We start from the raw sequence: 22,061 nt of genomic DNA, 5'->3' as shown, positions 1-22,061 counted from the left end.
ACCATTGTACCCTATCCTTAAAGATGAAGGTAGTTATACATTATCATATTCAGAAGGCTCCTGCTTTCGAGAGGACTCAACTGCCTCACCACTCTTTGGTTGTCGACTCTGCCCTCAAATGAGCTAGAAGCTCCAGGACTCATGCCTGCTGAACTCAAGAAGTCTATAGGAAAAATTGAGACTAGTATTAAATGTTTATCTGAGTTTAATTCTGTGAACTGTAAAAATGTGACCAATGACCCTCTAAGCTGTGCGGGAGTCCTCCAAGTGCATTGCTACCAGTGAGTGGCGATGCTTCGATATTGTGTTTTCAATCACTATGGGCAGGCAGGCCCTCTGGAGTCCTGCAGAACTTGTCTGTCCTTCGCTATTGAAAATTTTATATGAAACAGCACCACCACTGGCAGTGTAGGTGTAGGACTCCTGCACAGCTTAGAGGGAGCATTGAATGTGACCAGTTCAGGGAATAAGGTTAAAACTTTGGAGAATATCTCAAGGAATTGTAATTTATGATTTCCTCAACTTTGTGGTCTCTCCTCAGAAGATGTTTAAAAGCTATTAGGTTAGTGTTGAAAATTCCAGAGTCATCAATACATCTGCTTTTTTAGGATTTAGTATTTATCATCCAGGAAAAACAACTTTAGTACAACAAGATTTAGAACCAGAGATGGATGTGTTGGATATAACGTCCTTGTTGGATAGATTGGATGAGGAGAAGGCGACTTGTGCTACATTATTGGTGACCTTGAGTTTGAGCTCTGACAGGGATTGTCGTCTGTGTCTTTTGTTTCAAGATATCAAGAAAAATTAACTGTTTGTACTGTAAAGTTAGAATTTTTCCTGATGTGACCAGGGAGATGAGGAGAAGGAAGTTTTTGATGCTTTGGCCAGGTGTTTTGCAGTTGAGAATTGAAATATCCATGCAAGTGTGTTATAAAATATAATTTGGAGAAATAAATATTTTTTGATCCTTCACAGCTATTTGCTTTTATTAACAGCAAGATGCCCCATGAGTCCTCTACTCCTGTGTGAGTTTGAGAAGTTCAAGTAGAGTCCCTGGAGTGATGGGATGTCAGGCAGATTCTTTTTTCCTTTGTTTGAGCTGTTTCCTGAAGTAAGGGTGGTTCTGTTTTCCACTCAGTTTTCTTTTTCTTGGTGTTCAGGTGTATATTGTAGACATGTTTCCTTATTAATTAGTTTGCAAACACTAGACTAAATTCTGTAGAAGTAACTGTACTGATACATATTTCGCCACTGATTTCTGCTATCTTTTTTGGGAGGTAAAGGATTAGTTAAAGATTTCAATGATGGAAAGTGGAGAAGATTGTTTTCCTTTGTATGTTTATCAAATAAGTAAAAGTTCAACTGGAATGTTTTCACTTCTGAATGCTTTTCAGAAATGATGATGTTTTTTTTCTTTATAGACTAGCATTTAGTGCATTAAGAAGCTCTGAAATGAAAAGAGAAAGTGACGTCATCCCCATGAATGGAAGCATAGATGCAGAGCTCCATTGGAACAGCAAATAAATGCTAATTCCCTTCAGTTTAATGAGATTTAATTAGCAACAGCTTAGCAAACTTACATTGGGAGTTTATGGCCACATGGAAATGCTTAAAAAAATTAAATATATTGCCAGATTCCGGTGAAGTCCACCTGTACTTGCAACTTGAGGTACTAAGATTGGGGTAGGACACTTCAATATGGATGAGGATGTCCACATAGAGAGTTTGGTCACTGATGCTGAGACCTCTTGAAGCAACGTGGCCCGGTGGTTAAAGAATTAAACATACTGCAGTAGTGACAACAGATGTGCAGGTCATGCTCACAGACATGAAGACAGAGTTAAGAGAGATAGGGTCCCAAGCAGAGGAAGTTGTAGACCACATGGACTCTTAACTGTGAAGTTAAACTAATTTATATATACCATAAACAGGATAAAAATGAATGCCAGGAGCTGCAAGATGTAATTAAAGACTTGGAAAATCACTTGAAGAGAAGCAATTTACAGTTTAAAGGTATCCCAGAGACTGATCATTTTAAAAACTTCAAGCAGGTAATTCAAGAGATTTGTACTGTGGTGCTTTGAAATGAGGCTTCTGAGACACCTGACCAGCCAGATGCAGCAATTAAACTGGACTGCTCTCACCACAGCTTTGGTTACTGCAGAGATATGCAACCTCAAGATTAATTGCCTGTTTTTAAGACTTAACCTTAAAAAGAAGCGGTACTAGGAAGGCCTGAGCTCAGAGGGACATAGTGTAGAATTGCAGACCTTACGGTGGCAGAGAGAGCTCCGATAAGGTTGCACACCATTTGCAACAATTTAACCAGTGCTACTGGTCACATTACCCAGTTGCTTTGTCATTTAGAGTCAAAAGGTCTTCAAGGAGATTCCAGATGGTGAAAGAGGCATGGAGAGCATTTAAGGAGCTTGGTTGTCCATCATCTATCTGCCAGGAATGTATCTTCACCAACACAGTGCACATCTGGACAGGGCAACGCACAGCAGAAGGTCCACAGAGAGCAACATGGGCCTCACCATTTTCCTAATCCTAAGGATTAGTTTATGATTTTGATCTATTGCTTTTTCTACATGACCTTCTGCAAATTTTCTTCATGGTTTTATTAAGGCATAATTATTCTCTGGCATAGGAATGTTTGTTTGTGGGGTGGTAAGTATGTAGTTTGGTTAATGTGGGTAACCTAGGGGCTTTATAAGAGGTGGATCTATCGGGTCACAGAGGGAAATGCTTGAGACATTGCACCATTCTGGTGATGAGCACTTTCCTCTGACTGTTAAACTGACCCAGATAGCTATTGGTCTGTGACTGGGTGGGTTGGGGTGGAGGAGGGGGTTGAGCATGAGAGGGGGGAGGCTCTCAATCTTTCAGGGGAGGGAGCAAGAGGGATAAGGGGTTTAAGTTAGGATTGTGGAATAAATGATCAGGGGAAACGCAATATTGTTTTTAAAGAATTAAGTAAATTGGCTTGGGATATAGAGCTCTTACAGGAAACTTATTTGAAGAAAAGAGATAAACACTATCCACAACAGAAAATATGTCATCATGTTTGTGCATATAGTAATCCAGGGGGCAGGAAAGATAGGTTGGTAGCCATTTTATTTTACAGAGGGATTTCATTTTTAGTGGGATCTATATATCATGATTTACTGGGTTCCTGCATTTCTTTCAGGGGAAATTACACGGTCAAGAAATAACTATTATTGTTTATTCCTCTAACAATAATCAAGCTACCTTTTTTTTGTTATCTCAAATCTAAATTGCTACCATTTATTAAAAGGAAAATTCTTTTGGGTGGAGATTTTAATTTAGGTTCAGATGCCTCACATGATTACTGTAATAGCCCCTCCCCCCCCCCCCCCCCCCAGAATAAAGTCCATAGAAAGGCTCTTCTTGAGCTTGCCAAGGCCTTGAAGTTATTGATATGTGGCATCTTCTACATAACAGTTATAAAAACTGTTCACTTTATTGACATGCAAATGATACCTACATTCAATAGATCTTATATGGTATCATTAGATAGGATGGGAAGCCAGAGACAGCCAGACCTTTGGAGGTTTAATGAAAGTCGGAAGATAAATTAGTTTGCAAAGATATTAAAAAGGTTATACATGACTATGTAGCTCTCAATGATACACCAGATGTTTCAGATGGGATCTTTTGGGATGTACTTAAAGCAGTAGTAAGGGGCCACCTTATAAAGTGTGATGAATTTAAAAAAAATGAAGTTGTGAGAGCGCTTGAAGTTTCATGATTCGCAACATAAAGTGCATTTGGATCAGCAATTTTTAAGGGAATAAAAGCAGGTTTCTACTGAGTTCCAGATAGATGAGAGAGAATATTTGTGCAGAAAATTGAAGCAAAATATTTTTGAATTTTTGAACTGCTCTGTTAAGTTACTTTACTTTACATCGGGCTTATATACCACTCTGAGTGGTTTACAGTAATATTCAAGGAAAATTCTTAGGAAGATAACATACTTGTCAAAAACATACAAAGTGATATATGAAAGTACAAAGTAGTATACAATCATGTTGGCTAGCCACTTGAGACGATGTAGGATATCCCAGACAATTCAAAAGAAATTAAGGGATGGGGAAACAATATTTACTATGTAGATAAGGATATTAGGGCCCAATTTTTAGGGTTTTATTGTGCATTATACTTGCAAGAATGTTCATTAGATGCAACAGTTATTCAGAAATACCTAGGCACGATTACCCTTCCTAGTTTATCTGAATAGGCTAGGAACCACTTGGAGGCCCTCATTTCCACTTCAGAAGTTGAACTAGCAATCAGGAACTTAAAATTGGAAAAGCCCCAGGCTTAGATTACCTTTTTGCCCCTTTCTATAAGATTTTTTTTGGGAGAGAGAGTCCCTTTGTTAACGAAGGTTACCCATGGCTTACTTCAGGGGAGACTCTGCCTTTTTCTATATGAAAGGCTGGCATTTCTGTGCTTGCTAAGCCTGGGAAAGACCTGACAGCATGTGGCTCTTATAGACTGATCTCTTTGTTGAATGCTGACATTAAACTTATCACAAAAATTCTAGCTTTGTTCTTGAGCATCAAATTGCAGACAATGTTGAACAGACATTGCACCTTATGTGGTATGCACAACAGTCATTAGAAAAGAAGATCCTATTGGCCATTAATGGGGAGAAAACCTTTGATCAGGTGCAGTGGCAGTTTTTATGGGCAGTACTGAGAAAGATGGGATTTGGAGACTATATTTATTTGTACGTGGGTTCACAGGAGCCTGAATTAGAGTTAACGGAGCTGTACTGATTCTTTCCCATTTGGGCAAGGCACACATGAAGGCTGCCCTCTCTGTCCCCTGCTTTATGCTATTTCAGTAGAACCTTTCCCCTGAACCCTGATGTTACAGGAATACGGCAGGTGGGAACAGAGCTTAGGATCACTCTCTTCGCAGATGACATATTGCTACATATTAACCCACCTGGTAGTATCTCTGTCAATAATATTGAAAGAACTATCCATTTATGGGTTTTTGGCAGGATTTAAAGTAAATGAGAAATACTTGGGGGTTAATTACACTTGATTCAACTGAAGAAGATCAACTGTGGCAGAGCTTTCTGTTTAAATGGACTTTTTTTTTTTTTGGCTACCTTGGTGTACACATAACTAGGGATCTAAATTTACTATGTCAATATAATTTATACAACCTTGCTGCAACAGATTAGAGCAGATCTGTTGTGGTGGAAGAGTAGTTTGTTGTCATGGTAGGGTCGTATATCAGTGACAAAGATGAATATCCTCCCCATCTATTTTTCTATTTCAAACCCTGCTTTATTCTGGTTTCCTCACCAACAACTATTAGTCTCCAGAGAGACTTTATGCTTTTTATCTGGAGGGGAGGGGGGATGCTAGTCATATCTAAAGACTTGTTGTGGCAAGCTACAGAACTTGGAAGCTGAGTGGTTCTCAATATTACCAGGTATGACTAGTCTTCACATTTGAGACATTCAATTGGGTGGTTTGCCCAAAGAACATAACAGTGGTGTTGGAACAACAGAGTTCTCCATATTTTGCGTCAACTATGTGTCTCAGATCCAAATAAGAGATTCACTCAATTGATTCTCAGATACTTTGCAAACAGACTGGAAAATCTATTCCACCAACTCCTCCCATTTGTTTATTGATTCAGCCCAGGTTGTCAGTGCCTGAAGAATTTATTCAAAAATGTATTCCCTGTATTGGCCTACTCCACTTTGTCCATTTGCATTATCCCTCTTCAGTATGTCCAGGTACTAATTTTCTCAGTTTGGGTCCTTGTTGGTCTAACTTCTTCTTGACTTCCTTTATTTTTCATGATAATTTTGTTTTCTTCATCATATTTTTTTCTTGTATCATACATAACTCAATAATTTAAGTACTTCTATTACAGAATAAGTAACATTGAATTTCTTCCACAGGATTTGTTATTGGTTGATGCTCCCAGAAGACACAAAGTATCAGTCCATGTCCTTGCAAGGGAGATGGATTCCTGTGAGTATCACATACACTATTTTAAATTTTCTGAAAAACTGAAGAGGAAAGTTTGAATTTCCAATTCTACCATTTAACTAATGCAGCAGCAGTTCATGGTGGGATTTTACCTAGCTACATATTTGATATGTCATGTTGTCTGCAGTGGGTTAGTAGTGCTAAAGGAAACTTTATTATACAAAAAAGAGGCACCACTTTGTACTTCAAGTGTCAGAGAACCATGAAAAATGCAGTAAAATATTTTGTACTCGTTGCTTAACTAGGTGAGAAGACAAGAAGCTTTAAATATATGAATGCTTGGGAAGGGGATTTGGGTAGAGGGATATGTGATAATGAATGGAAAGAGCTCTGGGGCAGAACTAAAGCACTGGGAATTTCAGCAATTATAACTGAGAATGGTTTTAAGGTTTTGCTGAGAATGTATTCTACACCATAGAGAGAGACTTCAACAGATATTTGGATATGGAGATGGAAAATGCTGGAGAGGTTGTGGGGGGTTGAGAGCCCAATAATACACGTTTATTAGGATCAGGTTTTTGCTTTTTTTTTTTTTAATTTGAAAATTTTTATTAGACACAACTTATAGAACACAATATAAGGCTATGCTGCCTTCAACATTAAGAATAACATAAAACAGTTTAGTTACATCTCAGTGTATCATCAGTTTTAATATTTTTTTTTTTTTTTCTTCCCTCCCCCCCCCCTCCTTTTCCCACCCTCCCCTATTCATTACTGTCCACTTCTTGGTTGTATCCCCTGTTTCTTACATTGTATTAGACCATAATTTCTCCAATTGAGTCCACTCTTTAGCATCAGGTTTGTATTTACCCAGTCTCTTATCAGTCAACTGTTCCAGGCCTGCAATATTCTTGATTCTCATCTTCCATGATGCAATAGTGGGGCCAAGGCTCTGTTTCCAGTGAGCCGCAACTTCCAACTTTGCGGCTGCCAACCCCAATCTTTTAAGCCTCCTTTGCCATTTCTGACCCCTTTTGTTTCCCCAACCTAGTAAGCACCATTTTGGCTCTGTTGGAAATTGTGTGTCCAGAATGTGTGTCAAATGCATGGTAACATCCACCCAAAATGATTGTATATACAAGCATTCCCACCATACATGTATAAAGCTACCTATCCCGTCCTTACATCGCCAACATTGGTCAGATGTACTGGGATATATTCGTTTTAACCTGTCCGGCGTGTAATACCATCTACTTAGAACTTTGTAAGCATTTTCTTTAATTAATACACAAATAGATGCTTTTTTCACCTCCATACACACCCTTTCCCATTCCTTCACACTCAGTTCAATATTTAGATCTCGCTCCCACACTGTCATATATGGTAATTTCTTCATTTTGTCTCCCCTTATATATCTATATAGCCTGGATATTCCCTTCTTTCCTCCCTCCAAGGTTTCCCATATGTTTTCCAATACCTCTCTTTCACGTGGATCGGACTGCAACCACCCTTGTCCCTTCATAAAATGCCTAACTTGTAAATAAGCATAATGGTCAGAATCTGGCAGTCCGAATTTCCTTTGAAGGGTTACAAACTCTCTTAACGCCCCTTCCGACATAAGGTCCCTGAATCTTTTCAGTCCCTTTCGATTCCACTCTCGAAATACCCCTCCTTCTCGCCCTGCGGGAAACTCAGCTTCTTGCCTAATATATGCTAAGGTAGAGGTTTTTACCCCCTTCTTAAACTTGTTCTTTAGTACATCCCAGATATGTTGCAAGTGAGATATGAATGGATTATTATGTCCCTGTTGTGAGTTATTCATCTTTACAGATCCCCACACTCCTCTTTCCAAGTTACACAAAGATATTAAGTCTTGTTCCAGAGTCGCCACAGGTGATCTATGCCCTTTGCTCCATTCCGCCACCTGTTTCAACTGCGCTGCTTGATAGTACCACAATACATTGGGTAGCCCCCTTCCTCCCTCCTCCACCTTCCCCCACATAATTCTTTTCGATATTCTAGCCCGCTTGCCCCCCCACGCAAACCGAGACAAATCAGCTTGTAATTTATTTAGAGCTGCTGTGGGAACTTCCATCGGCAATGTTTGGAATAGAAACAACATCCGGGGAACCAAGTTCATCTTTATCACCGCTATCCTACCCCACCATGATAACAGTCCGTTTTTCCACCTGCTCATATCTGTACGCAGTTCCCGGAATAACGGAGCGTAATTCAATCCATATAACTGTGTGATATCCCTTGAGATCCGAATTCCTAAATATTTAAAATTATCTCTTGCATGCCTGAAGGGAAGTCTATGCAACAGTGCTTCCAACCCAATTTGAGATGTATTGATATTCAAAATTTCAGATTTATCGTAATTTACTTTAAATCCTGACAACTCTCCGAAAGTTCGAATCTCACTACAAATGCAGGGTAAAGACTCTTCCGGATGACTTACATAAAAGAGAATATCATCAGCAAACAAAGCTATCTTGTGTTCCCCTGTTCCCGCTTGAAATCCTCGTATCAGTGTTGTCTCCCTAATCTTCTGTGCAAACGGCTCAATTGCTATAGCGAAGAGCAAAGGTGAAAGTGGGCACCCCTGTCTAGTTCCTCTCTGTATCTGTACCTGATCTGAATATCCCCCATTGACCTTTATCCTTGCCATCGGTGCTGCATATAATCCCTGGAGCCAAGTTAAAATCCCCGTACCAAATCCCATGACCTTTAATACCTCCCATAAATAATTCCACTCCACACGGTCAAAGGCCTTTTCTGCATCAGTTGTTAATAGCACCATATCTTCCTCCCGTTGCTGTGCCTCCCATATTATGTTTAATGTTCTCCGAATATTGTCAGCTACTTGCCTTTTGGGTATAAAGCCTGATTGATCCGAATGAATTAACTGGGGTAGAAATGTATTAATTCTTTCGGCCATTACCTTAGCCAGTATCTTAATATCAATATTTATTAAAGAGATCGGTCTATACGAGCCACATTGTGTTGGATCTCGACCTGGCTTAGGGAGGACCGAAATCCCCGCTTCATACATACTCTTCGGTAACTTCCCTGTTCTAAAACATGCATTTCCCACCCTCCCTAGTACCGGTCCTACTTCCTTTCCCATCAACTTATAAAATTTGGCCGTGTATCCATCTAATCCCGGTGCTTTTCCCCCCTTCAAGCCCTTAATTACTCCTTCTATCTCTTCTATCGTAATAGGTTTATCTAAATATTCCCTCTGATATTCCGTTAGCTTTTGTAGGCCTAACCCTTCCAAATATTGTTGAATTTCTACCTCGCTGACTCTCGTTTCTTTGGCATACAGGGCTGAATAGTATTGCGCAAATCTTTCCCGAATCTCCTTATCTTGGTGAGCTAACTGGTCTCCTACCCCCTTTATCTTGGTGATTGTATTGCTTATCTGTTGTTGTTTTAAACTTCGTGCCAGCATTTTCCCTGCTTTATTGCTATACTCAAAATACTTCTGTTTTATAAGTTTGCGATGATATTCCATTTGGCGCAATTGAATCCGTTGTAGCTCTGCCCTGCATTCTTTCAGTTCCCCCCATATGCCCTGATTTCGTCCCCCTTGATGTTGAGCTTCTAGAGTGACTAGCCTTTGTCGCACCCTCAACTCCTGTTGCTGTCCCTCTCTCTTACGCTGACTACCTTTCCTAATTAAATGCCCTCTCACCACCACCTTTAGAGCATCCCAAAGGATCCCATCAGAGATTTCCCCATTATCATTATGTTTTAAGTAATCTTGTATCACTATTCTAATTTCTTCACAAGCCTCTGCAGTGTCTAGCAAGGATTCATTTAGTCTCCAAAAAGTATGTCCCCGTTCTCTCCCTAATCCCTTCCAAGAGATCCAAATAGGTGCATGGTCTGATGCATGGATGGTTCCTATACCCGAATCCCTTACCTTACCCCATAAATTACGGGAACTCCAGAGGATATCTATCCTAGTATAAGTACGCTGTGCGTGTGAAAAGAAGGAGTAAGTCCGTTGCCCCGGATGTTGCATCCTCCAAACATCAATCAAATCTAAATCCTTGACCATTCTCAGAAGCTTGGTCGTATTTGCCTGACCACTTCCCCTCTCACCTTTAGAGCGGTCCAAGTCTGACAGGGCCCAGTTAAAATCACCCCCTAATATTATATCCCCTGATACAAATTGGAGCAGTTCCAGCCTTAAAGCCTCAAAAAATGCACCTTGCCCCTCATTAGGAGCATAAACATTAATTAATGTGATTGGTTGATTATTTACTTTACCTTTAATCGCTATACATCTACCCTGGCTGTCCACATATGTTTGTTCATGAACAAAGGCTACTGTATCTTTTATATAAATTGCCAGCCCTCCCTTCTTCCCCCCTCTGGGGTCAGCCTGGAAAAATCCAGTGCCCATATTTTTATATTGTATTAGTCTTTCATCTTTCTTTTGAATATGAGTTTCTTGCAACATTACAATGTCCCAATGCATTTTCCTGATTTCCCTATATATAATACTTCTTTTCTCAGGGGTATTCAAGCCATTCACATTCCATGATCCCACTGTTATCCCACCCCCCTCCCTACTCCCCCCCTGCCCCTCCCCTCCCCCATTAATTCCCCTCGACTGGCCTCCAAGCTTAGATGCCAGTTAGATCCCTAAGGAAGTGTCGTTCCGATGGGGTTTTCATCATCAATTTATCTTTCATGTCCCCCCTTACCCATAATCATCCCTCTCGTCTAATCCCCCTTTTAATCATAGAAAACAGAAATAGGAAAACATTCAATATTTCTTAACATAACGTCTCATATAACACATTGTACATAGTACCAGGTTTAGGTCCGGGCTTTTGCCCTGAAACCAGTAGCTTTTCAAGTCTCGGCATCTCTCTCTTGCCCTCGGTCCTCATATGTTGGGCTCCTTCTAATGTTGCCTCTGCTTTGCTGTTTCCATCCCCCCATTCCTTTGACGGGTTTGTCTTTTTGGGAGCTTTGAGGTGTCGCTGTTACTTCTGGCAAGTCCGTACATCCTAATGATGCCAATATTTTCCATGCTTCTTCTATTTGCAGTATTCTCTTTGTTTGGCCGCCCACTGATACCAGTATGCCGCTGGGATACAGCCATCTATATCTCAGGCCAGCCTTTTGCAGATATTTAGTGATATCTTTAAAGTCCCGCCTTTTTTGTAGAGTTGCTCTCGCCAGATCTTGAAAAATCTGAACCCTTACATTGTTCCATTCCACTTCCCCCATAGCACGTGCTTTCCGCCATATTGCCTCCTTAACTTGAAAATCATGGAAGCATACAATTATGTCTCTGGGGAGGTCACTCCTCTGCGGTCCCAAACTTCTGTGGGCTCTATCAATTTTTATTGTGGGCCCTTCCAGCATTTCTTGGGGATCTTTTCCTTGATTCAAAATATAGGCACAGATCTCTTTTACAGTCTTCTCTACATCCTTATATTGAGATTCTTCCGGCAAGCCTTTAAAACGTAAATTACTCCTTCTGGAGCAGTTTTCTAAGTCCTCTATTTGCTGCTCTATATTCAATCTCACTTGTTGTTCCGTATTTACTTTCTTTTTTAACATTTTTAATTCTCCCGCCATTGCCTCTGTTCGCTCCTCGGTCTCAACCACGCGCTGACCCATATCTTTTACCTCTTCCCTGAGCTCTGCAACCGCCGACTGTATGCTTTCCTGGTGTTGATCATCTCCGATTTGAGCTCTTGAAACCATCGGATGATTTCGCTCCTTTCCACCTCGGTATCCTCCATATCGTTATCGGGTTCTTCTTCCTCAGTCGGCGCCATTTTAGCTCCGCTCTGCAGTTGGGCCACGCTCACTTTTTTAACAGCCCGCGGCGAATCCGCCGAATATTTGTATTTCGCCAACTTTTTTCTAGCCGCCATACGCTATTATATTCCGTTTTCAGCGGTCGCGGGATTAATTATCTCGCTTTTATCATAGGGTAGACACTCTTTTATGGCTGTAACCCGCGGAGCTCTACACTCTGGCTACCGACTACATCGGTGACGTCACTTCCTCCCCGGTTTTTGCTTTTTTATTGCAAAGACTTCACAGAGATATTTCACCAGCTATAGACTTTGCTCTGTTAAATCTACCAGTGTTTGGCCTGGAAGATAGGATAAGTTTTTCTTGCTGGGTTTTACAGCAGTGCAGATGGTTCTGGGTGTACAATAGAAACAACCCATGATCCCAGATTGGAAAAATGTTGTATAGAAGTTGAATAGATGATCTAGTATATACAGATTAGCAGCTATTACAAAAAGTAGACTGAGGGCCAGGTGCACTAAACTTAACGAGCCAGCAACGTGGTTTTAAACTGGTTCTACCCAGTGTAGTGCACAAGTAGGAAACCGGGACATGCACAAAAGGGTTCTCCAAGCCATTTTCCTGTCACAGTAGCAGCTAACGAAAACGGAATGCAAATGAGCTAATTTTTATTATAATGTGAATGCGATGCGATGCACTACCATTTCCGACCCCATGCACAAAAGCAGTCCCTACCTTTTACCGTGGAAATTTTAATGTGAGGTGTGGACCTTGCTGGTTCTTCATTATTGCAAGTAGGAGAAGGGGAGAAACATGGCAGGGAAAATGGAGCACAAAAAAAAATAGTATAACAGCTTACATGCAGCTTCTTTGCATGTATGAAAGCCGTGTCACATATGTTTCTTTTTCAAATTACATTTACTGGCAAGAAATTGGGGTGGGGGGGGGAGTACTGAAATGTAAAGCAAAAAAGTAATGGTGACTTACCAAAAATGCAAGGAAGTTAAGGGTCCATCAAAGAAGCAGTGTCTGTGGGGCACGGGCTTGGTTCCGCCCCCAGCTGTTCCTGCTGCTTCCTTTTATTGGCCAGCTGACATCCTAGAACGCCCATCTCCCTGAAGATGGACTCTCATTGGCTGGCTGCTGTCCCAACTCCTCCTCCCTGCAGGGCTTCCCTGATGACATCACTTTACAGCTGTGAATTGATTGGATCCGAACTTCCTGGTGTCCCCCTCCACAGAGGGGCTAAACCAATTGGACAGCATCAGCCTAGGATGTTTCGCCTACTCATTACTGGAACCTGATAATTCCAAAGATTGCAAATGAGAAATCCATTTCTGCTCAAGACAAATAAGGTGGCCATCTCCATCATCCTCTTATTATTCTCTTTAACATGATTGATGATAAAACAATGTAATGATTCAAAAAGATTGTTTTTGTTGTAAAACACTATGACTAGAAAAATTAGATCATGCACTTGAAAATGTATTTTCTAGGTCCTGTTGTTGGTGAGTTTCCAAGCCAAAATGATGTAAATCTGGCACCAGCACCAGCCCTCCCTCAGGTATGTTATAGAATACATCCCATGAACGAGTAAATACGATTATTTGATAAAACCATTCTCTTTGAAATCATGTGAACTTGTTTATTGGCGCTAGAATTAATGCTCTACCTTAAAGGAATTCATCAGTATAGCTGACCAAAAATCAGAGATGTTGAAATAATTCTGTATGCCTCTGTAAGTGTATAACACAGCTTTATATGTGTAAGATCATAAATTTTAAATATAAAATGTATTCTCTTTCATAATTTTTTGAAACTATTGCATATTAGAATTTGAGAACCCCTCCCCCCTTCCCCACACACACACATGCATATTTGTTTGGTCATATTAAGAGATCTGCACATTGTTTCCTGGTACCTGGTAGTGTCAGCAGCTCTCAAGCAGGAGTGGTAGAAGAGAGGTAAGGGAAAAAAAATGGTAAGTCTGAGCAGTGGCAATTGCAGGAGCAGTGTCAGCAATATTGGACATAAGCAAAAACAGCAGCAAAGGAGAAAAGAGAAGAAATTTGAACCCAGTAGTGGAAGTCAAATAGAAGCAGGGCCATCCCTAAGGGCTGTGTGAGTGGTGCATCTGTGCAGGGTGCAAAGGGAAAGGGGACTTGATATACCATCTTTCTGTGGTTTTTGCAACTACATTCATACTGTTTACATAGTTTATAAAGGTACTTATTTGTACCTGTGGCAATGGAGGGTTAAGTGACTTGTCCAAAATCACAAGTGCAGTGGGAATCGAACCCAGTTCCCCAGGATCAAAGTGCGCTGCACTAACTGCTAGGCTGCACAGGAGTGCAAAAACCAGTGTCCATTCAGTTCTGCAGTGGCTGCAGCACAATGAGCAGGGTAGGGGTACTAGGGGGAATGTTGCAAAGGGGGGCACTATTATGACACTCCTAAAGGAAGGCATTGGTAAGCCAGAACAGTCACATGTTGTGAGAGTTACTTTTGCTGATGGTATAAGTTGTTTTTTTTTTTTCATTCTGTAGTATGCATTCAGCTTATATTTACTTTTATTTATTTATTTATTGTAGTTTTCTTTAACGATTATTGTACTTCTTGGTACTGACCAGTTTCTTCGTTGTGATCTGCATAGAACTGAAAGATCAATAGCGGAATATAAAATGTTATGTTACATTACATTAAACTGTCAGTTTCACATCATTCCATGGCAAGCAACAAATTCTAGATTTTACTGATTGACTTATTCAAGTTTTGTGATAATTTTTCGTTGATGTATGATTTGTGCCAGTTTTTTCCCCATGGACAATTATGGAACACAATTTATGTTGCAATTTTCACCCTAGAGGGGCTGATGCAGAAAGCCTTGTGTTAGAGCCACTGACTGCATGGCTTCTAATATGAGGTTCCTGCAGAAAAAATATACTGCAGAATGCGTTAATCAGTGATCATGCAAATAATCTGCAGCTCATTGCAAAATGTCATGCAGTAACAAGAAGGGTTACATAAAACAAAAGGTTGTGTGTCTAAATCGGCCCCAGGAAGCCCCGACCCAGCACCCCCCCCCCCCCCCCAGACAAAGTGGCCACCTGACAATCCCTGGTAGTCTAGCAGCTCCTGACCGTGAACCCCACCCGCACCCCAGAATACCCTGTCCTTAACATTAAAAGAAAAAGCATCCTTGGTAGTTTTGTGTACCCCCCCCCCCCCCCCCCCCCCAAGAATACCTTGTCCCTTGTCATCTGCCCACTTTACTGGGAAGGAACCATTACAGTCCCTCAGAGTCTGGCCTCAAAAGGCCATAGCTTCTGGTTTCATTAAATTTAACTATAGGCCTAAGATCTCTCCAAAATGAATTAATAGCAAAGCTCTAGGTAAAGAGATTAGGGATAGGGTTATTGTAAGCATTCAGTCTGCAAAGGCCATGTTTTTGACAATAGAATAAGACTCCTTTCACTCCAGTGACTGTCATCCTGTCATAAATTCCACAGTAAAGGCTCGAGATATAAAATAAATAATAGGAGCAAGAGTGGACATCCCTGTCTTGTACCCCGCTGTAAGGGAAAATACTCAGACTGCCCCATTCACTATTGCTGATACCATTGGGTTACTGTACAATACCCACACTATATCAATAAGGGGGTCCTTGCAGCTCATATGTTTCCAAAACAGCCAATTAATACAATTGCCTTCTCAGCATCTAAATTTGTCAAAAGTGTTGGGTTTTTATGCATATCACAGGTCAGGGCAGTGATAACGTACCTTACATCCCATGTTGCCTGTTGATTTTAGACAAAGCCAAATTGATCAATATGTATTACTTAAGGCAAAATATTAGACAACTGATTTGGAGAAATAATTTCTCACTGTGTCTAACCCAATTATACCCTGTCTTTATATTCTACCTAAAGTGCGTAAATTACATAGTAACATAGCAGATGACGGCAGAAAAAGACCTGCACGGTCCATCCAGTCTGCCCAACAAGATAAACTCATATGTGCTACTTTTTGTGTACACCTTACCTTGATTTGTACCTGTCCTTTTCAGGGCACAGACCCCCCCTGGATGATCAATAGTTTCTGCAATCGGTTCTGTATTAGAGCCCCTTTCAACCTCTATGGATGCCTTTTTGCGACCGCAGATCAAATCTTTGTACAGGATTCTAGTCACATCATAAACCTGTTACTTGATTTTGATGCAATACCAGCGATCTCATTCTTGTCACTTGACATTGAATCATTATATACCATCATCCCCTAAGATGTGGCATTGAAAATTCTCTATGATACACTTAGTAACAGGAATTGCAATATTGGGGTGCCTACTCCTTTTTAAATTCATATTGCTAGTTTGGCCCTTAAAGAAAAATTTTGTTTCAAAAGGAAACTTTATAAGCAAATTAAGGGAATAACAACGGGGGGCCACTGTGGCACCCAAAGTGGCTATTTTGAAACTTAGTTCTTGGAGAGACATCCTTTTTCAAATGAAGTTAGATTTTGGCGTTGATATATCGATGATATATTGACGTTGTGGAAAGGACTACAAGAGTTTCACAGCTGGCTCAATTTTCAGGATTGTAATTTGAGCTCTATCCTTCATTATGATTTTCAGCATATTGCATTTTTGGATATTTTGACCATTAAGGGACGATATGGATTTGAAACAACAGTTTGTAGAAAACTAACAGATAAAAATCCGTTTTTAGACTTTGAAAGGTTCCATATAAGAAAACAAAGAAAATTTACCTTACTCTCAGTTCTTGAGATTGAGAAGTTTATGCAGCACGTTTCAAGATTTTGATCAACAGTCTGTTACTATGGCACATGGATTTATAGATAGGGATTATCCAATTGAATGCATTACCACAGAGTTAAATAGGGCAAAGGCAGCAAACAGAGATGATCTTTTTAATCCAAATAAGGAAAGAGCTAATCCAGACTGTCTGCACTCTAAGGTTTTCAAATTTGTGTACAGATACACAAAAAATTTTGAGGAGATACTGGCACATACTACAGAACCAAATGTGCTTTAAGGACAAAAAACTAATAGTTGCCCACTCAAGAGGAAGAATCATTAAAGAACTTATTTCACCTTCCACCTTACCTGAATCTTTCACACAAAATACTGCTAACCTTGCTCATTTCTCTTGTGGCTTGTGCTCTGTTTGTTCTTTATTATTGGCTACTTAATTTATTCACCCCCGCTAGGTCAAAGCTTATCCTTTCAAACATCATTCTGATTGCAATACAGATTGCTCTCTGCTTTTTATAGGTAAAACTTCAATAAAAATAAAGAGCACAATAATTGAACATAGAAGTAACATTAGCAGACAAAATGTGAATGCCCCCTTGGTTCAGCATTGTTTATCTTTAGGACACACATTTGAAGATCTTAAATTTCTGGTTTTTAAAGTTGTCAGACCTCATGATTCTGGGTTAACTGTGATCGTATATTGCTTCAGGAAGAGCAACGATTGATTTTTGAATTTGATACAGTTGCCCCAGTAGGATTAAGTAATTAGATAGATCTCACTAGTTATTCCCATCTCTAGATCATTTATAAATATGTTAAAAAGCAATGGTCCCAGCACAGACCCCTGGGGAACCCCACTATCTACCCTTCTTCATTGAGAATACTGACCATTTAATCCTACTCTCTGTTTTCTTTCTTGTAACCAGTTTTTAATCCACAATAGGACATTACCTCCTATTCCATGACTTTCTAACTTCCGTAGGAGTCTTTCATAAGGTACTTTGACAAGTGCCTTCCATATACACAATATTGAGTGGCTCACCTTTATACACGTTTGTTCACCCCTTCAAAGAAATGTAGTGGATTGGTGTGGCAAGATTTCCCTTGACTAAATCCACATAGGCTTTGTCTCATTAATCCATGCTTATGTTTATGCTCTGTAATTTTGTTCTTTATAATAGTCGCTACCGTTTTGCTCGGCGCCAGTGTCAGGCTCACCGGTCTATAATTTCCTGGATCACCTCTGGAACCCATTTTAAGGACAGGCAGCAATATCTGTAAAAGCAAATAGAAGCTAGTAAAATAGTCAGGAAAACAAAGATGGAAATGGACGAACAAAAATAGCCAATATGGTAAAATGGGAGTGGGGGGGAGACATATTTTTTTTAGATATGTTACTGATAGGAGGAAGTGCAAAAGTGGCATTATGAGACAAAGGTGAAGGAGTTACGGACCAAGAAAGGGATCTGGGAGTCATTTGGATAGGACGTTGAAATCTTCAGCTCAATGTGCTGCGGCGGCTAAGAAGGCGAACAGAATGTTGAGTATTGTTAGAAAAGGGATGGAAAACAAACATGAGGATGTTATAATGCCGTTATATCGCTCCATGGTGCGACTGCACCTGGAGTATTGTGTTCAGTTCTGGTGGCCTCCTCAAAATAGATATAAATGAATTGGAGAAGGTGCAGAGAAGGGCGACAAAAATGATAAAAGGGATGGGACGACTACCGTATGAGGAGAGGTTAAGACTGCTAGGACTCTTTAGCCTGGAGAAAAGGCGGCTTAGGAGTGATATGATAGAGTTTTACAAGATAATGAATGGGGTAGAGCAGACAGATGTGAAGCGTTTGTTTACGCTTTCTAACAATAATAGAACCAGGGGGACACAAGATGAAATTAGAATGTGGTAGGTTTAAAACGAATCGGAGAAAGGTTTTCTTTACTCAGCGCGTAGTTAGACTCTGGAACTCATTGCCGGAGAAGGTAGTGACGGCAGCTGGCCTTGCTGAGTTTAAAGGGGGACTGGATAGATTCCAGAAGGAAAAGTCCATTGATCGTTATTAAATTTTGGGTTTTTGCCAGGTTCTTGAGGCCTGGATTGGCCGCTGTCGGAGACGGAGTACTGGGCTTGATTGACCTTGGGTCTTTTCCCAGTGTGGCGGTGCTTATGTGAGAGAAACACGTAGAAATTGATAAGCAGAATTGCATAACAAATATTTCTGTTATCAAGATGAATGGAAGTGTGGCAGACTCTGAACAATATTCAGAGGACTGGGTTTGTATGTAGCTAGCTAAATTAAAGGTGGACAAAGTGATGGGGCCCGATGGCTTACATCCAAGGGTACTGAAGGAAATTAGGGAAGTTCTGGTGGCGCCGCTAGCCTACCTTTTCAGTACTTCTTTAGAGTCGGGAGTGGTCCCTGTGGGGAAACAGTAGGAGACGTCCCTATTATGTAAACTGTAAGACGAACCCCTATTCTATAGGCTGAGGTACTTGGGCTGGCAGAAAATTACTAAATAGCAATTACTCTGGACACGTTTCTAGGGGATGAGTGTACCTCTTATTTGGCCTTAGGTTTCTGCCAGACTGACTACCAATGAAAGGGAAAATGCCACAAATGGGAATTATATTATTTATTATAGATGTAAAAATAATAATAATATGGTAAATGCAAAGCAAGTTACAAAAATATACATGTACACTACAAAAATATTGATTATCACTCAGAGAAAACTATAAAGATATCTGATTGTAACTAAATAACTATTATGTATGAAAGACTACATAACCAATTTATATTGTGCAAAATACACTTAGCAGCTAGTTATACCACTACAGACCACAAATCCTGACACAAACCAGTCTTACACAAACAAAACTGTGGACTAACAATACCCCTGAACTATAGATAGTCTCTTACCCTGCAGTCCTTATTGCAGACTTCCAGTGGTGAAGAATCTGATTCCTCCATTGAGACTCTAGCAGAAGCCTCTGTGAGTCTATTTCAGTCCAGGAATAAAAACCAGGGTCTTTTTACTCTGTATACTGATTACGCAATCTTTCAGGTAAGGCCTTAGTGCTGCAGCGGAACTGACCTTGTCAGCTTTATTACAAAGAATTCAGTTCACTGGTGTGTTTAGGACAATCAGTCTTTCTCTAGCACCTCTCAGCGCAATCTGTCCACCAACCAATCTTCTGTTCTCTTCTTCCTCTTCAGTCTAACATTGGCATCTTTCTGGGTACTGTGGACCAATCACAAACGGTGTACTTCTTTTGTCCAGCAGAATTCATGGTGGACAATGCAAAGCATTGTGATAGCAGCAAAGAAATTCTTTATCAGTCACAAAGCTGATGGGAGCAACCTCCCTCTTCATTCACATATACTCCTGGAGCCATTGTCTCTGTGAAGTAAGATCCTCCACTCTTCCCAGGAGATAGCTGGAGGCTAGTTAGCAGTAAACAACATGTCCTTGGATAAAGTCATCGTGGGTATGCCAGGCAGTAATTTTCCATTGTGAAAAGCTGGTTTCTGATGGTTTCAGGTGTATTTAGGGCAGAGGCTGTAGAGTCCATATTAGTTGGTAAAAGATGGTTCAGGCATGGACAGCCCTCAGACCAGCAAAAGTGAGAGAGCAGGAAAATACCCCTACATCCCAGAGGACTGGAGTAGGGTCAATGTGGTCCACCTCCTCAAAAGCAGAAGTAAAAAGGAAGTTGGGAACTACAGGCCAGTCAGTCTGACCTCTGTGGTAAGTAAATTAATGGAAATGCTCCTAAATCAGAGAACAGTAAGGTTTCTAGAATCCAATGGATTGCAGGACTGGAGACAGCATGATTTCACTAGAGGCAGGTCTTGTCAGACAAAACTGATTAATTTCTTTGACTGGATGACCAGAGTGTTGAATCGAGGGAACGTGCTAGATGTGGTGAACTTGGAATTTAGCAAAGCCTTTGACACAGTTCCACATAGACAACTTATGAATAAAATGAGTGCTCTCGGTGTGGGCCCCAAAGTGACTGACTGGGTTAGAAATTGGTGGAGTGGAAGGCAGCAGAGGGTAGTGGTAAATGGAGCTCACTCTGAGGAAAGGATTGTTACCACTACTACTATTATTGCAAGGTTCTATTCTTGCGCCTGTTCTTTTAAACATTTTTGTAAGTAATATTGCTAAAGGACTGTCTGGTAAGGTTTGCCTCTTACCAACATCTGCAATAGGGTAGACACCCCTGATAGTGCGGATAGCATGAGGAGGGATCTAGCAAAGCTTGAAGAATGGCCATGAATTTGTCAGTTAAGATTTAATGCTAAAAAATGCAGGGTCATGCATTTTAGCCTCAGAAACCTGAGGGGGTGGTACAGTTTAAGGGGTGATGTGCAGCTGTGTACAAAACAGGAGTGGGATTTGGGTGTGATCGTAGGTGGCCAAACAGGTTGTAGAGGTGATGGCAAAAGCCTGAAGGATGTTTGTGTACATAAGGAAAGGAATCGCTAGCAGGAAAAAGAAGGGGATAATGTACCTTCAAAAAGGTATAAATAAAATAGAGTTGGTCCAGAAGCTATTAAAATGGTCAGTGGCCTTTGTCAAAAAGTGTATGGCAACAGACTTAAAAATCTCAATATGTATACTTTGGAAGACAGGAGGAAATAGGGAGATATCACCTTGACATAAATGCACAGGAGGCAAGTTTCTTTCAATTGAATGGAAGCTTTGGAATAAGGGGGCACAGGATGAAGGTGAAAGGGGACAGTCTCAGGAGTAACTTGAGGAAATATTTCTTCACGGATAGGATGGTGAATTCATGGAAAGGCCTCCCGGTGGAGGTGGTGGAAATGAAGACTGTATCTGAATTCAAGCAAGCTTGGGATAAGTACATTGGATCTCTAAGGGAAAGGAAGAGATAATATATGGCAGGGGCATAGCCAAACCTCGGCGGGAGGGGGGTCAAGAGCTCAAGGTGAGGGGGCACAGTTTAGCCGACCCCCCCCCCCTTGCCACTTTTGGCCGCTGCCAGACCCTCCCCCATCACCGCCAGGTACCTTTGTTTTCTGAAGTCTTCAGTACCGGTCTCCGGAGCCTTCGCTGATGTTACTGTCAGTCCTTATTCCTGACGTCCTGCACGGGGCTACATACAGGACGTACAGGCAGGACGTCAGGAGTCAGAACTGACAGAAACAGATCAGCGAAGGTGCCAGAGACTGGCGCTAAAGAAGACTTAGGCTGGCGGAGGTTGGGGACCCCCGCCAGTAAAGGTACCTGGCGGGGGGAGGGGAATCAAAAGTGGCGGGGGAGGGTTGGCAGCGGGAGGAGGGGTGTCAAAAGTGGAGGGGGCCAGGGCTAAATCTGTGAGGGCCCATGCTCCCATGGCCCCACCTAGCTACGCCCCAGGTATATGGCATCGATGGACAGACTGGATAAACCATAAGGTCTTTATCTGCCTTTATTTTTTTATGTTTCTGTGTGTTTCAAGAAGCGCAATAGCACTGATACCTATCGTGTGTATTATAAGC

The 22,061-nt window shown here is 41.0% G+C and overlaps 1 protein-coding gene across 3 annotated transcripts in view; it reads left to right on the top strand.

Annotated features, from left to right (window-relative positions):
• IDE (insulin degrading enzyme) overlaps positions 1–22,061 on the top strand; it is a 441,269-nt gene that overhangs the window by 415,388 nt on the left and 3,820 nt on the right. For all 3 annotated transcript variants that reach the window (XM_030203006.1, XM_030203005.1, XM_030203004.1), the window contains exons 23-24: positions 5,957–6,029; positions 13,277–13,344. In XM_030203006.1, coding sequence (XP_030058866.1) covers positions 5,957–6,029; positions 13,277–13,344 — 141 coding nt within the window. The remainder of the gene's footprint in view (positions 1–5,956; positions 6,030–13,276; positions 13,345–22,061) is intronic.

Source organism: Microcaecilia unicolor, chromosome 5 (assembly GCF_901765095.1).
Source record: "Microcaecilia unicolor chromosome 5, aMicUni1.1, whole genome shotgun sequence".
In the NCBI taxonomy this organism is placed as follows: domain Eukaryota; kingdom Metazoa; phylum Chordata; class Amphibia; order Gymnophiona; family Siphonopidae; genus Microcaecilia; species Microcaecilia unicolor.
The sequence above is the reverse complement of the archived record's forward strand: the minus strand, read 5'-3'. Positions and strand labels throughout refer to the sequence as shown.